This window comes from Cervus elaphus, chromosome 9, assembly GCF_910594005.1.
Source record: "Cervus elaphus chromosome 9, mCerEla1.1, whole genome shotgun sequence".
In the NCBI taxonomy this organism is placed as follows: domain Eukaryota; kingdom Metazoa; phylum Chordata; class Mammalia; order Artiodactyla; family Cervidae; genus Cervus; species Cervus elaphus.
Window position 1 is genome coordinate 43355005 of NC_057823.1, and position 14958 is coordinate 43369962.

At 36.9% G+C, this 14958-nt stretch overlaps 1 protein-coding gene across 1 annotated transcript; it reads right to left on the reverse strand.

The window, feature by feature from the left end:
- Window positions 1-4681: 4681 nt before the first annotated feature.
- On the reverse strand, window positions 4682-5617 carry LOC122700006 (olfactory receptor 2L13). The gene has a single exon (XM_043912512.1). The coding sequence runs from the start codon at window positions 5615-5617 to the stop codon at window positions 4682-4684; it is 936 nt and encodes a 311-aa protein (XP_043768447.1).
- Between the last annotated feature and the right edge of the window lie 9341 nt (window positions 5618-14958).

Consider the following 14958-nt stretch of genomic DNA (forward strand, 5'->3'; position numbering starts at 1 on the left):
GATGCAGATGCACAATGCACAGTATAGGAAATTCAGTTAAGTTCAGTCACTCAGTCATGTCCAACACCTTTTGACCCCAGTGGAAGCACACAGGCTTCCCTGTCCATCATCACCTCCCGGGGTTTAAGCAAACTTATGTCCATCAAGTCAGTGATGCCATCCAACCATCTCATCCTCAATCTTCCCCTTCTCCTCCCACCTTCAATCTTTCCCAGCATCAGGGTCCTTTTCAGTGAGTCAGTTTTTCACATCAGGTGGCCAAAATATTGAAGCTTCAGCTTCAGGATCAGTCCTTCCAATGAATATTCAGGACTGATTTCCTTCAGGATGGACTGGTTGGATTACCTTGTTGTCTAAGGAACTCTCAAGAGTCTTCTCCAACACCACAGTTCGAAAGCATCAATTCTTGAGTGCTCAGCTTTCTTTATAGTCCAACTCTCATCTTCATACATGACTACTGGAAAAACCATAGCTTTGACTAGATGGACCTTTATTGACAAAGTATGTCTCTGCTTTTCAATATGCTGTCTAGGTTGGTCATAACTTTTCTTCCAAGGAGCAAGCATCTTTTAATTTCATGGCTGCAGTCACCATCTGCAGTGATTTTGGAGCCCCCAAAATAAAGCTCCTCACTCTTTCCATCGTTTCCCCATCTATTGGCCAAAAGTGATGGGACTGGATGCCATGATCTTAGTTTTCTGAATGTTGAGTTTTAAAAAGCCAACTTTTTCACTCTCCTCTTTCATTTTCATCAAGAGGCTCTTTAGTTCTTCTTTGCTTTCTGCCATAAGGGTGGTATCATCTGCATATCTGAGGTTATTGATATTTCTCCCGGCAATCTTAATTCCAGCTTGTGTTTCATCCAGCCTAGCATTTTGCATGATATACTCTGCATATAAGTTAAACAAACAGGGTGACAATATATAGCCTTGATATACTCCTTTCCTGATTTGGAACCAATCTGCTGTTTCTTGTGCAGTTCTAACTGTTGCTTCTTAACCTGCATACAGATTTCTCAGGAGGCAAGTCAGGTGGTCTGGTATTCCCATCTTTTTAAGAATTTTCCACAGTTCATTGTCACACAGTCAAAGGCTTTGGTGTAGTTGATAAAGCAGAAGTAGATATTTTTGTGGAATTTCTATGCTCCAACAGATGTTGGCAATTTGATCTCTGGTTCCTCTGCCTTTGCTAAATCCAGCTTGAACATCTGGAAGCTCATGGTTCATGTACTGTTGAAGCCTGGCTTGGAGTATTTTGAGCATTACTTTGCTAGCATGTGAGATGAGTGCAAGAGAATGACAAAATGTAGAAGAAAAAAAAATCTATGTTTAACTTCTCTTGTCTTGCCTGAAAATGTGAACATTTATTTCATCAGTGTGTGTATTAGTTGCTCAGTCATGCACGACTCTTTACAACCCCATGGACTGTAGCCCACCAGGCTCCTCTCTCCATGGAATTCTTTAGACAAGATTATTGGAGTAGGTTCCATTTTCTTCTCTAGGGGATATTCTAGACCAAGGAATCAAACTCAGGTCTCCTGCATTGCAAGCAGATTTTTTACCATCTGAGCCATCATGAAAGCTCATCATTTCATCAGTATGGTTAATGTAATCATTGGTCATTGGTGAATCAACTCTTGTCTACCTCCTCATTCTGGGGCTCTAGGGAGTAAGACTGAAAGTTTCAACCCTTTAATTATAAGTTTTATTCCCCTTGCAACCAGATACTTAGGGTCTTTTTTAAAGTTGCCTCATTTACATAGCAAACTTTATTTAACAAGGACATTATTTACATAGCTCTATAAAGCTTTATTTTACATAACTTTGTTTATACAACAGAAGACAACTGTATTTTTAGTCCATTAAGAAGCTCTAAGTGTTTTAGGGGCTCTGTGCCAGTAATGGAGGAAATGAAGATCAAATATATGTATCTTTTTGTAAATAAAAAAATTACCAAAACCCATATCAAAATTACAAGACCCTTATTCATTCAGGGTAATGTAGAGACTAAGGGTTTAAGCTCTGATTCAAAGAAAGCTATTTTCTAAATTAAGACTTACTCTTCCTAGCTCTATGACCTGATGGAGGGTTTATTGCTGCCCCAAACCTCCCTGTGCTCACTCAAAGTGGAGAAAATAACAGAATCATAGTGTTGCAGAAGCAGTTATCATTGCTAAATATTAACTGGCATTATTTTCTAAGATATTACTATATTCAATGAGCTTAAACTTAAAAGGAGACAAGTATGGACATAGACAAGAACAAGATCCAGTAAAATATGTATAATAAACACTGCCATCAGAGAAAAAAAGACAGTCTCTAAAACAAATGCACTTATTTGGGGTCTTAGAATTACAAATTGGGGTATTACAGATTTCAGCAGTAAACAAAACAGGGTTCAGTTCTGGAGTCAAAGATTTTTTTTTTCTTTTTAAGGAAAAATGAAGTAAAATAGGTTTCACAAGTTGTTTGCCAAGAGCTACAACTGGAGGTTATTATTTTTTCTTTTACAATTTATTCGCTTACAAAGACATTTCACTCATTATTAAGAAAACCATATTTTTGCACAGTTCTCAGAAATATCTTTCTCAACAACAGTTCTTAGAAGGCTCTTCCTCAGCAAGTAACATGTTAATTTGCCAGTTTATCAGGGTTAGTACAGTTCCATATTTTAACAGAGTCCTGATATACAAAATGGAGTTACTACTGACAAGTACTTCCATAGCACTATAGGAGTGGAAGTGTGGGAGAGGAAGACATTAACTGGAAAAGAAGATGAGAAGAAAATGTTGTGTTATATATTAATAAAAGTACAACTCAAATTGGCAGTCTTAAAAAACAAAAAAAATCTGAAGGCTTCTCTGCTGGTCCAATGTTTAAGAATCTGACTTGCAATGCTGGGAACACCGGTTCAATCCCTAGTCTGGGAAGATACCACATGCTGCAGAGCAACTAAGCCCATGCACAACAACTACTGAAGCCCTTGCATTCTAGAGCCTGTGCTCTGTAACAAAAGAAGCCAACACAATGAGATTAGAGAGTAGCTCCCACTTGCTGCAACTAGAAAAAGCACCTCACAGCAATGGAGACCCAGTACAGTAAAAAATAAATAAACATATTTTTAAAATGTGAAGAAAAACTTTCCATAAGTGGGAAATAACCCAAGCTAAATTTCAGGTGTGCAGAGGAATAGAGGGCTACAAGGGCAGACTGGAGGTCTAAAGGAATTCTGGCACTAAGTCTGTAGGCTGGATGTTAGACACAGGTAAAGGTAGACTTGATATGCATTGTAAAAGCACATGAGCTTGAACTTGAGATTAGAAAGTTTTGTGAATACAATAGTAAATCAAAGATTGTGGAATGACATTTTCATATATATATTTTAGAAAACTAACTTGATTGGGAAATTGTAGGATATATTTTTTAATTGAAATGGACTTGAGTCATGAAAACACTTGAGAATAAATTTAAAAAGACCAGGAAAAAATCCTTGGAGCTTAAACTTGGGCAGTATATGGACAATTTGTGACAGAGGGACTCCTCTAAGCCTTTTTCCCCCTATAATCATTAAAACTAACTCCTGCATAACCCCAGTCATGGAGAGGCGTGAAGTAACTTAAGTGTTTTAGTAAAACACCAGTAGTAAAACTTTTGTCAAACACAACATTATGACATATTAGCATAAAATTTCAATGTGTGTAAGCTCACATTCATATTTTACATGTTATAACTGAAATCTGAGACATTGTTTTCATTTTATATGTTGTATGCTGTAGCTCCTCAGTCCTTTGTTTCCCTGCCATTAAGTAAATGACTTTGTCAAATACAAATTTCTTTAAGGTCATTTAAGTACATACTTTTCTTAATTTGAATGTAGAATAAAACTGTTGATTATTCTCACAATTCTACAAAGGTCACTTAATCTCTATATATTTATTGAAATCTGAAAAATTTAAGCCAAATAAGCCCCCTCAAAATAGTATCATAAAGGATATTACATTATGATGGACTCCAGAAGTCAATTACAAACAAAATAAAGGATTGAAACAGGTTTTAAAAAAAAACCTCATAAACACACTAGTAAGCTTGCTTTGCTTGTTACTTAATGTCCCACTATCCATATTTCACATATCACAAATATAAGTTTATACACTACATTTAAAACATTTGAAAATATCTGATTGCATGTTCTAGGCCTGTGTTTTCCAACACAGTAACCACTGGCCCTATATGGCTAATGGGCACTTAAAATGTGTCTAGTAAAAAATTGCAATGGCCTATAAGTATAAATATAAGGGCTGTAAAGACTTAGAATGAAAATAAAGTAATAGATTGCTTCAATAAGTTTGTATCAATTGCATGTAGAAATGATAATGTCAGTATGAGTGTATTATTATAAGTGATATATGTACATATATGTGACAAATATATAGCATAATATTTTATAATAATGTACCATTAATATCAATGTTCTTAATCTCAGTATTGATTATAACTTTGGGATTAACTAAATACATTATTTAGATTAATTTCACTTTTTAAATATGGCATAGTAGCTATACTTTAAGTGAAAATTTTAGATTACAGAATAGCTCATATATTTCTATCAGATGGTAGTGTTCTAGGGAATTCTAATCACCATAGAAAGAGGGAATAAAGGAGGGTGAGGGGAGCCATAATTATTACTTTGTAGAAGAGAATATCCCAAAAACTCTTGTCATGGCCCCCAGGACTTCCTTATTCCTCAGACTGTAGATAATGGGATTGAGCATTGGGGTGAGGATGGTGTAAAAGACTGCCAAAACTTTATCTTCTGCTGGTGAGCGGAGATTCCTGGGCCGAAGATAAGTGTAGACAAAAGGTGCATAGTAAAATGTCACTACAGTTAAATGTGTTGAACAGGTGGTAAAGGCCTTCTTCCTTCCATCTTTTGAACGCATATGGTAGACAGCAAAAAGAACTCGGCCATAGGAAGCAGTGATGCCTAGGAAAGGAAGGAGGAGAAAGAGGCTTGTGCTCACAAAAACCATGTACTCATAGACCCAGGTGTCCATACAGGCCAGAGGCAACATAGCTGGGACATCACAGAAGAAGTGATCAATAGCCCTGGACTGGCAGTAAGGAATATGGAGGGCATAGACTGTGTGTGCCAGGGAGTTGATAGACCCCAAGATCCAAGATCCCATAATCATCTTCATACACATCCTTTTGCTCATGCGGATACAATAGTGCAGGGGGTGGCAGATAGCTACATAACGATCGTAGGCCATTGAGGCCAGAAGTAAGCCTTCAGAACATGCCATGGTCAGGAAGAAGAAAGATTGCACTCCACATCCCAGGTAGGAGATGCCTTTCTGGCCAGAGAGAAAGTTGAACACCATCTTGGGGACCGTAGTGGAGAGGTACATTAGATCCATGAGGGAGAGCTGGCTGAGGAGAAAGTACATAGGTGTGTGGAGCCGGGGATCCAAACGTATGAGGTAAATCATGGCTGAGTTACCCAACGAAGCTAGAAAGAATATGAGGATGATAAGAAGTAGGAGAAGCCGACCAGTTTGATTTGGGAGGAACAACCCCAACAAAATGAAATCATTGGAAGTTTGATTCCATTTCTCCATGAAAATGTATTGCTTTAACTCTCTTGAAAGACTAACAAAGACTAAAAAGAAAAAAAGCATAAAACATGAAATGAAACAAAACAGGAGCATAAAAAGGAACACTTAATAATGTTTACTTAAATGAATTGTTTTTCCTTCAATACTGAAATTGTGTTGAATCAATTTCAATATTTGAATTGAATGTTTCACTTCCAATTTTCTCTGGTAAGCATCTTATCAAGTGATGTTAAGTTTAAAATCTAGTTTCATAGCCAGCAAAGATAAGCAAGGTAACTAAAGCATTCATTTCTGCATAACTCCCAGACAGGCTCATCGCTCAAAATTTAACAAATCACACAAATCCCTGCTTTCCCCAGTGTCTGTCAGGTTGCTACAACATATTCACCAAAGTAATTGACATTCTAGGTCTTCTGTTAGCCCTGTTTTTGAGCCTGTGTGGCTACTTCAAACTTCTAGTTGTTTAAATATTTCAAGTTTCCTAATTGGTAAATGTGTTGCTCTGTGTACACTGCCTTATTCAACACAACAGTGTACTCATTGTTCCTTTGAAAAAGATTTGGCTTACTGAAACTGGAGTAGTTACTATTTTTCTTTACTTAATTTGCTACACAGCAGATGGCAGTAGAGTCCTAGCAATTGAAAAACTCTCGCTTGAAAGAAAGTGAAGTTGCTCAGTCATGTCGGACTCTTTGCGACCCCATGGATTGTAGCCTACCAGGCTCCTCCCTCCATGGGATTCTCCAGGCAAGAGTACTGGAGTGGGTCACCATTTCCTTCTTCAAGGGATCTTCCCGACCCAGGATCAAACCCGGGTCTCCCACATTGCAGGCACACTTTTACCATAAGAGCCACCAGGGAATTCTCATTTGAAAGAGGGTATGAGCAAAAACCAGCTTTTGATTTGTAGCTTACCGTCTTTAGACTTTAGTGTTTAAAGCAAGAAAAGCAATATATTACTTAGAATTTTAAAAATCAAGAAGAGGTAAAAATGAGTAAACTTTCCTTTCTGGAAACATTTCCAACTTTTTATGTCTACACTTTTCCTTGGGAATTTTTATGTGTAATTCAAGTCAGACGCAACTTAGAGACTGAAGAACAACATTTTATGAGCTTCCCCAATGACTCAAGGGGTAAATAATCTCCTTGTAACACAGGCGACACAGTTTCAATCCCTGCTTTGGGAAGATTCCCTGAAGGAGGAAATGGCAACCGACTCCTATATTCTTACCTGGAAAATCCCATGGACAGAAAAGCTTGATGGACTACAGTCCACAGGGTCGCAAAGAGTCAGACATGACTGAGCACATGCCCTTGGCCTGGCCTGCAGCTGCACCAGAGAACTTCCTTCTTTTTCTTTGATCACACAACTCCTGGAGCTCAGCTTTAGTTCAGGCCCTACCTCTGCTCGTACAGGGCCCTCTGGCGTCTGTTCCCCACCCAGACAAAACATGGTGAAAGCAGCAGTCTGATTAGGACTCACGTGTTCATTCAGGCCAGGGAGAGGGAGATGTGGCAGTCACCACTGGGATGTGTGGGGAGTGCCTGTAGTGGCAGGCTGGCAGGCAGAGGCCTCCAACATTTTATAGCTTCTTTTTCTCTATGTGTCATGTTAATTATGGCAGTATGTACACTCCTTCCCTCAGTTTCTCAAACACATATAACTGTGAAGGCAGTATACTTCTTATATTTTTAAGGTATGTTTTATACTTCATTTACTCAGCCTCAGTGACAGATAGATTGTATGCTTTCTTTTGTGTTCTTCTATCTGAAGAAGACTCTTAATGCCATATTATGTCAAAGATTTAGATAATGTTGATTGGGCTATTACTTTTTTAAACAGTTAAGGAACAAGCATTAATGATTTGTTGCAATTATTCCTGTTTCATAACATAGAATCAACTGTTAGTTCATGTAACTTTGGGCAGCATGAATAATATTGTGAGAGAATAAAAAACAAAAAAAAAAACTTACCATAGAGAAATGAGAAAAAAATGTTTATATCTGTTTAGTTGGCAAATCCTAGTGATAAAAAAGTGCATAGTGGCACAAAAGAGGTACACAATATCATTGTTACTAGAGGACATCCTTATTGTCAAATAGCTCCTTATTGCCAAATTCGGACTTAAATTGAAGAAAGTAGGGAAAACCACTAGACCACTTAGGTATGACCTAAATCAAATCCCTTACCATTACACAGTGGAAATAAGAAATAGATTCAAGGGATTAGATCTGATAGAGAGAGTGCCTGAAGAACTATGGATGGAGGTTCATGACATTGTACAGGAGGCAATGATTAAGACCATCCTCAAGAAAAAGAAATGCAAAAGGCAAAATGGTTGTCTGAGGAGACCTTACAAATAGCTATGAAAAGAAGAGAAGCAAAAGGCAAAGGAGAAAAGGAAAGATATATCCATTTGAATGCAGAGTTCCCAAGAACAGCAAGGAGAGATAAGAAAGCCATCTCCAGTGATCAATGTAAAGAAATAGAGGAAAACAATAGAAAGGAAAAGACTAGATATTTCTTCAAGAAAATTAGAGATATCTAGGGAACATTTTATGCAAAAATGGGCACAATAAAGGACAGAAAAGTGTGGACCTAACAGAAGCAGAAGATATTAAGAAGAGGAGGTAAGAATACACAGAAGAACTATACAAAAAAGATCTTCATGACCCAGATAAGCATTATGGTGGGATCACTCACCCAGAACCATCCTAGAATGTGAAGTCAAGTATAACTTAGGAAGCATCACTACAAACAGAGTGTATGTGATGAAATTCTAGTTGAGTTATTTCATATGCTTAAAGATGATGCTGTGAAAGTGCTGCACTCAATATGCCAGCAAATTTGGAAAACTCAGCAGTGGCCATAGGACTGGGACAGGTCAATTTTCATTTTAATCCCAAAGAAGGGCAATGACAAAGAATGTTCAAACTACCACACAATTACACTCATCTCACACACTATCAAAGTAATGCTCAAAATTCTCCAAGCCAGGCTTCAACAGTAGGTGAACCATGAAATGTCAGAAGCTCAGGCTGGATTTAGAAAAGGCAAAAAAAAAAAAAAAAAAAAAAAAAAAAATCAAATTGCCAATATCCATTGAATCATCATAAAAGCAAGAGAATTCCAGAAGAACATCTACTTCTGCTTTAAAGATTACATCAAATCCTTTGACTGTGTAGATCACAGCAAACTGTGGGAAATTCTTCAGGAGATAGGAATACCAGACCACCTTACCTGCTTCCTGAGAAATCTGTATGCAGGGCAAGAAGCAACAGTTAGAACCAGACATGGAACAATGGACTGGTTCCAAACTGGTAAAGGAATACGTCAAGGCTGTATCTTGTCACCCTGCTTATTTAACTTAAATACAGAGTACATCATGCAAAATGCCAAACTGGATGAAGCACAAGCTGGAATCAAGATTGCCGGGAGAAATATCAATAACCTCAGATATACAGATGACACCACCCTTATGGCAGAAGGTGAAGAACTAAAGGGCCTCCTGATGAAAGTGAAAGAGGAGAGTGAAAAATCTGACCTAAAACTCAACATCAAAAACTAAGATCATGGCATCTGGTCCCATCATTTCATGGCAAATAGATGGGGAAACAATGGAAACAGTGAGAGACTTTATTATTTTGGGCTCCAAAATCACTGCAGGTGGTGATTACAGCCATGAAATTAAAAGAAGCTTGCTCCTTGGAAGAAAAGCTATAACCAACCTAGACAGCATATTAAAAAGCAGAGACATTACTTTGTAGACAAAAATCCATCTAGTCAGAGCTGTGGTTTTTCCAGTAGTCATGTATGGATGTGAGAGTTGGACTATAAAGAAAGCTGAAATTCAAAGAATTAATGCTTTTGAACAGTGATGTTGGAGAAGACTCTTGAGAGTCCCTTGGCCTGCAAGATTATCAAACCAGTCAATCCTCAAGGAAATTGGTCCTGAATATTCATTGGAAGGACTGATGCTTAAGCTGAAACTCCAATATTTTGGCCACCTGATGTGAAGAGTTGACTCATTGTAAAGGACCTTGATGCTGGGAAAGATTGAAGGCAGGAGAAGGAGATGACAGAGGATGAGATGGTTGGATGGCATCACCGACACAATGGACGTGAGTTTGATCAAGCTCCAGGAGTTAGTGATGCACAGGGAAGTCTGGCGTGCTGCAGTCCATGGGGTCACAAAGAGTAAGACACGACTGAGCAACTGAATTGAACTGAACTGAGAGGCAATCTTAGATATCTTTTGCTTTTTATATATTTCTAGAAATAAAACCTAACGACCTAACAGGTAAGAACAAAGGATAGTCACCATCATTAAAGTGCACTCATTCCTTTAAACAATATTCACTTACTTTTTATTTTACAACAGTTCTGCTAGGCACTGAACTGCCTTGGTAATTCAAACACAATTCTACAACCAAAAGTTAAACCTTAATAAGTGAAAAAACAATAAAGCGACAAACTCAACGTTGCTATCTGTTTTTATATAATGGTTAGTACTAAAAATAAAAATAAACTATGGTAAAGAAATAAAAACATGTATGACAGAACTGAAAAAAACAACCTACCAGTAGGCAATATTAAAGAAAGTCTGGTTAAAGAATTTTCAGCTCAGAGTGAACAACAGGTAAAATGGAATATCTATTTTGCTTCGCAGAACAATACCACTGTATCAGGGTTTTTGATGTGTAGAACATTAGGGCATTTGTATAGGAACTACTATCTATGATAGGAACTTGCATTTTGTTCTGAGTGAGACAAACAAGGCAGTGAGAATGGCATGATTTTAGGTATGTTTCTAGAATTCATACAAGATGCTCTGGGTAAGTAAACAGTGCAAGGAGGAGTGCATGTGTGAATAGAATACTAGTTAAGAAGAAGTCAAAAGAGCCCCAGAAAGTAACCTGCTTCATTTAGGTAGTAGCATCAGAATTATTCCAGGGTTTGGAGTCAGTGCACATTTAATGTTAATATTTGATCTTGAATTCAACAATATGTGCACATCCCCAGGTATAAACCTAGTATAAATCATAGCTGTGATTGCAGAATGCCTAGCAATTATTTTTCTAACTTATTTGGACCTTTACCAAGGTGCTGATACAAGAAAAGTTTTGTGTATTTTATCATTTGCTTATATCTGGCTTTATCATCTGACTTTTGAGTTTGTCATTTTATGCTGGAGATTGTCCTGATTTTAAAACACAATCCCTATGAGTCGAACACGACTGAGCAACTGAACTGAAGCTCTGGGAAAATCAAGACAGTTGTTCACCGATTAAGGGATAGGGCATTACCTGATGAGCCATCCTTTCTCTGCACCCTTAGACAGTGACTATTGCATAGTGGCTTTCAACATTTTATCTGCCTGATGAATTGAATGAAACCATTGCCTGAAAAGTAAATTAGTATGATGTTCATAAAAGGTAGCCAGTTCAGTTCAAAAATCAGTCTTTAGTATATGTGGTTGGAAATTAAGAGAACAGAATCTCATAGGGTACTTTCCTCATTTCTTCATTTAATCTATGTCTAAATTCAGGGGAGGAAAAATACCAACCAGCCCTCCTAGGAGCTGTGTTTCCAATAGCAAGTGCTATACAAACAGAGCTAGCTCTTTTAATGTATTGTATGGGCCAGTAATTTTGTAGAGAGACACATAAGCATGTTGATTCTATGCTGTATGTATTAGAGCTCAGAGTATCATAAAGATATTTTGATGATAGCTACAACACCTGTTTTTCTTTCTAAACTAAAAACTGATGTTTTGTTAGACAATAGAAACCAACAGTTAATTTCAATATCCTATAAATCTGGAACTTGAAGCTTTTAGGACATGGATCACAGAAGCTGTAACTCAGGGTCTCTTTTTGTTGATACCCAACAGATTTCTTTATTGAATATGGGCTTTACATAATGCACCAAAGTTACATGAAACAACACCCTTTGGTTATATTATAGCTTGGAGAATAAGGTCCCTGAGACTACAATTGGGCCTACAATGAATGCTTCTCTTGGTCATTTTAAGAATCAAATTTCTGACATTCATAGAGTTAAAAGGGGAAAAAAAAATCTCAACTTACAGAATCTGTTATATGTAAATGTGTCAATGTCAGGGTCCTGAATTTACTTTTGCAAAAGTTACATATCAGGGACCCTTAAAAAAAGTCTTATAGACAGTCAGCCCAAGACCAATAACAAATTGTCTGAGCCTCAGCTAACTCAATTCCCACAACTTTATAGGACAACTCTGAAAATGGGCCTAAACAGACTCTGTATTCAGCAAGCACAGAGGTCCTTAGTCAATGTCATTCTTCTTTGTCCATTCTGTATCTTAATCATTGAGAAATATCACATAGAGAGAAATAAAGTGTCTTAGTTAAGGTAACACACCACTCCAGAGCCACACATAATATAATTCTATCCAGTACATATTACTTCTTTTTACATTTTTATATTTTAAGTTCACACTTTACTTTTCCAATTTGCTTTGAAACTGTTATTCTCTGTGCAGAACAAAATATTTTCCTAAGACAGGAAAACCATATCTTCAAAGTTACTCCCTAGTAACCCAAATCAACTCAATTCTATAAAAATACTATGACTCACCTTGTCTGAAGTTCTTGTGTATTTTGAGAGAGAATGTAGCCTTATAATGGCACAATTTTTTGCTATCAGTACATTGAATTATTTAAAATGTTTAAGTACCAAATTTGACTGACATAGCTTCTTGGGCTAGGCTACAAGCTCATGTCATTGGTCAAAACTGTCTACAACAAATCAAAACTCTGTCTGACATAAGAATCTCTGCTTTATTTGCTAAAATTCATGAGAAAGAAATTTCTGAGAGCACATTATGATATATATTCCTCATTGCTCCTACTGTATATCATTTTCTTTAGCATAAAACTATGGCCATTTTTAGTTTCCTTTTGTCCAAGACTCACTGGAATTAGAAAACTTAACTTAGGAATTAGAAAACAACTTAACTCTGTCTAGTGAAATATTTTTCCATTTGCATAGGTATTGGTTAGTTAAAGCAACTTACTTTCCTATTACCTGTTTCAGTGAATGGAGACTAACACATTTTATACCTAGTTCCCTCAGGTCCTACTGTTGGAAGACAGAAAGGTAAGTTGTAACACTTTATATGCAGATTGTTACATCATCAAGTCTTTAGACATTTCTCTCTCTCCTGTAATTGATCCCCAATGTCCAAGTCCACTGTGGCCAAAATCTTGGAAATTTAGTTGACTTTGCTGATTTGAAGATGAACTCAGTTCTGTACCTAGAGAAAAGGAGTCAACTCAATTGATGTTGCATTCCCAGAATCCCAAAGAAGGATGAACTTCATTATTCCAAAACATGACTTAATAGCTGTGAGATGTCACATCATGTATATTAAAAATTTGTAAGTTGGAAATCTACGGACTTAAGAGTTGCAGATAGTACTTACTGTTACTTGGCTAATTAATAGAAACAGTATCAAGTACAGCTTCCTGCCTGTTTGAGCAAACTCTGGGAGATAGTGGAGAACAGGGAAGCCTGGTGTGCTGCAGTTTTGCGGCTGCAGAGTCAGACACAACTTAGTGACTGAACAACAGCAACAACAGAGGAAATTATTGTGACTAAATTAAATTTCGCTATGTCAAAATACTTTCTTTCATTGAGGAGTAGATAAGTGATACATGAAAATATTAATCCAGTCAGCTGTTCTACTGAAGTGGAAAGATGACTCTTAGAGGTAGTGCAATACAATAAGCATTTAGACACAGAGAAAAATCTAGCCTGCCAGGCCCACCACTGGTTAAGCAGTTGGCTGGGAAAAATTACTTAAGAGTCTAGTTTACTGCTAAGCTTCTAAAGTTGTTATAAAAAATATTCTAAGAACAAAGTGGAATAATATATGTCAGATGTTTACACAGTACCTTTCACAGAGAAAAGCCTCAATACATTTTAGGATTTATTACCCCATTCAATTAACAAATTTATAACCAAGAAAAGTATTGAAACGGGGTCACTTATCCTGGGCAAAGATCATGGAATATTGTTTAGCAAGATTTTACTTAATATATAATAATATTGTACTATATATATGGCACATTATATGTATATATATGGTGAAAATAAAATAAAATATAAAACTGAATGAATTAATTCCACTGCTTTGCCTTTGATTAGGGGATAAGTTATTAACATGTGCATAATTTTTCTTATAGTAATTATATTAATGTCTATGTCTCCCTACCATATGGCATCCTCTTTGCATTTACTCTAACCTGGTTAAATCTCACCCTCAGCATGTTATCAAGACCAAAGGATCCATTGAGCAACAAAACATGCCTGTTTTGTATAAAACAGTATAAAATTCAGAACTATGTGACAAATCTCACTTTAAAATTATTTAAAAAGATAAATAAATCTTGAGTTAGCTTCTTGGCAAAGTCACAATATGGCCATAACCTCTGCAGACTTTCTCTAAACTAGTAATCTATGCATCCTTTTCTGTGCAAAACTCCAACACACTTTAATAATCTGTAGACTCAGATGGAAAAGAAAATAAATGTATTAACACATTATCAATCACAATTCAGATTCTACTACAACTGAATGTACAAGTGTCCTGAACTTTGGACCCATAACTCCCTATTATTTCCTGTGGCAATGCACAAAATAACTCTGTTACTATTTTTCAGTTGATAATTCTTGTCTGCCTCTTTGCAGTCCTATAGACTGCAGCTCTGCTGTCCTCCCCTACATCCTAGAGTTTGCTCAAATTTATGTTCATTGAGTCAGTCATGCTTTCTAACAATCTCATCCTCTGTCGTGCCCTTCTTTAGCCTTCGATCTTTCCCAGCATCAGGGGCTTTTCCAATAAGTCAGTTTTTCACATCACATAGCCAAAGTACTGGAGCTTCAGCATCAGCAACAATCCTTCCAATGAATATTCAAGATTGATTTCATTTTGGATGGATGAGTTTTATCTCCTTGCAGTCCAAGGCACTCTCAAGAGTCTTCTCCAGCACCACAATTCAAAAGCATCAGTTTTTCAGTGCTCAGCCTTCTTTATGGTCCAACTCTCACACTCATATCTGACTATTGAAAAAAATCATAACTTTAATGCATGGACCTTTGTCAGCAAAGTGGTGTCTCTGCTTTTTAATACGCTATGTTTGTCACAGTTTCAATTCCAAGGAACAAGTGTATTTTAATTTCCTGGCTGCAGTCAACTACTACAGTGATTTTGGAGTCCAAGAAAATAAAATCTGTCACTGTTTCCACTTTTTCCAGTTTTATTTGCCATGAAGTGATGAGACTGGATGGCATTATCTTAGTT

Coding starts and splice junctions, on each gene's coding strand:
- LOC122700006 (XM_043912512.1), bottom strand. CDS start 5,617: ATGGAGAAATGGAATCAAACTTCCAATGATTTCATTTTGTTGGGGTTG.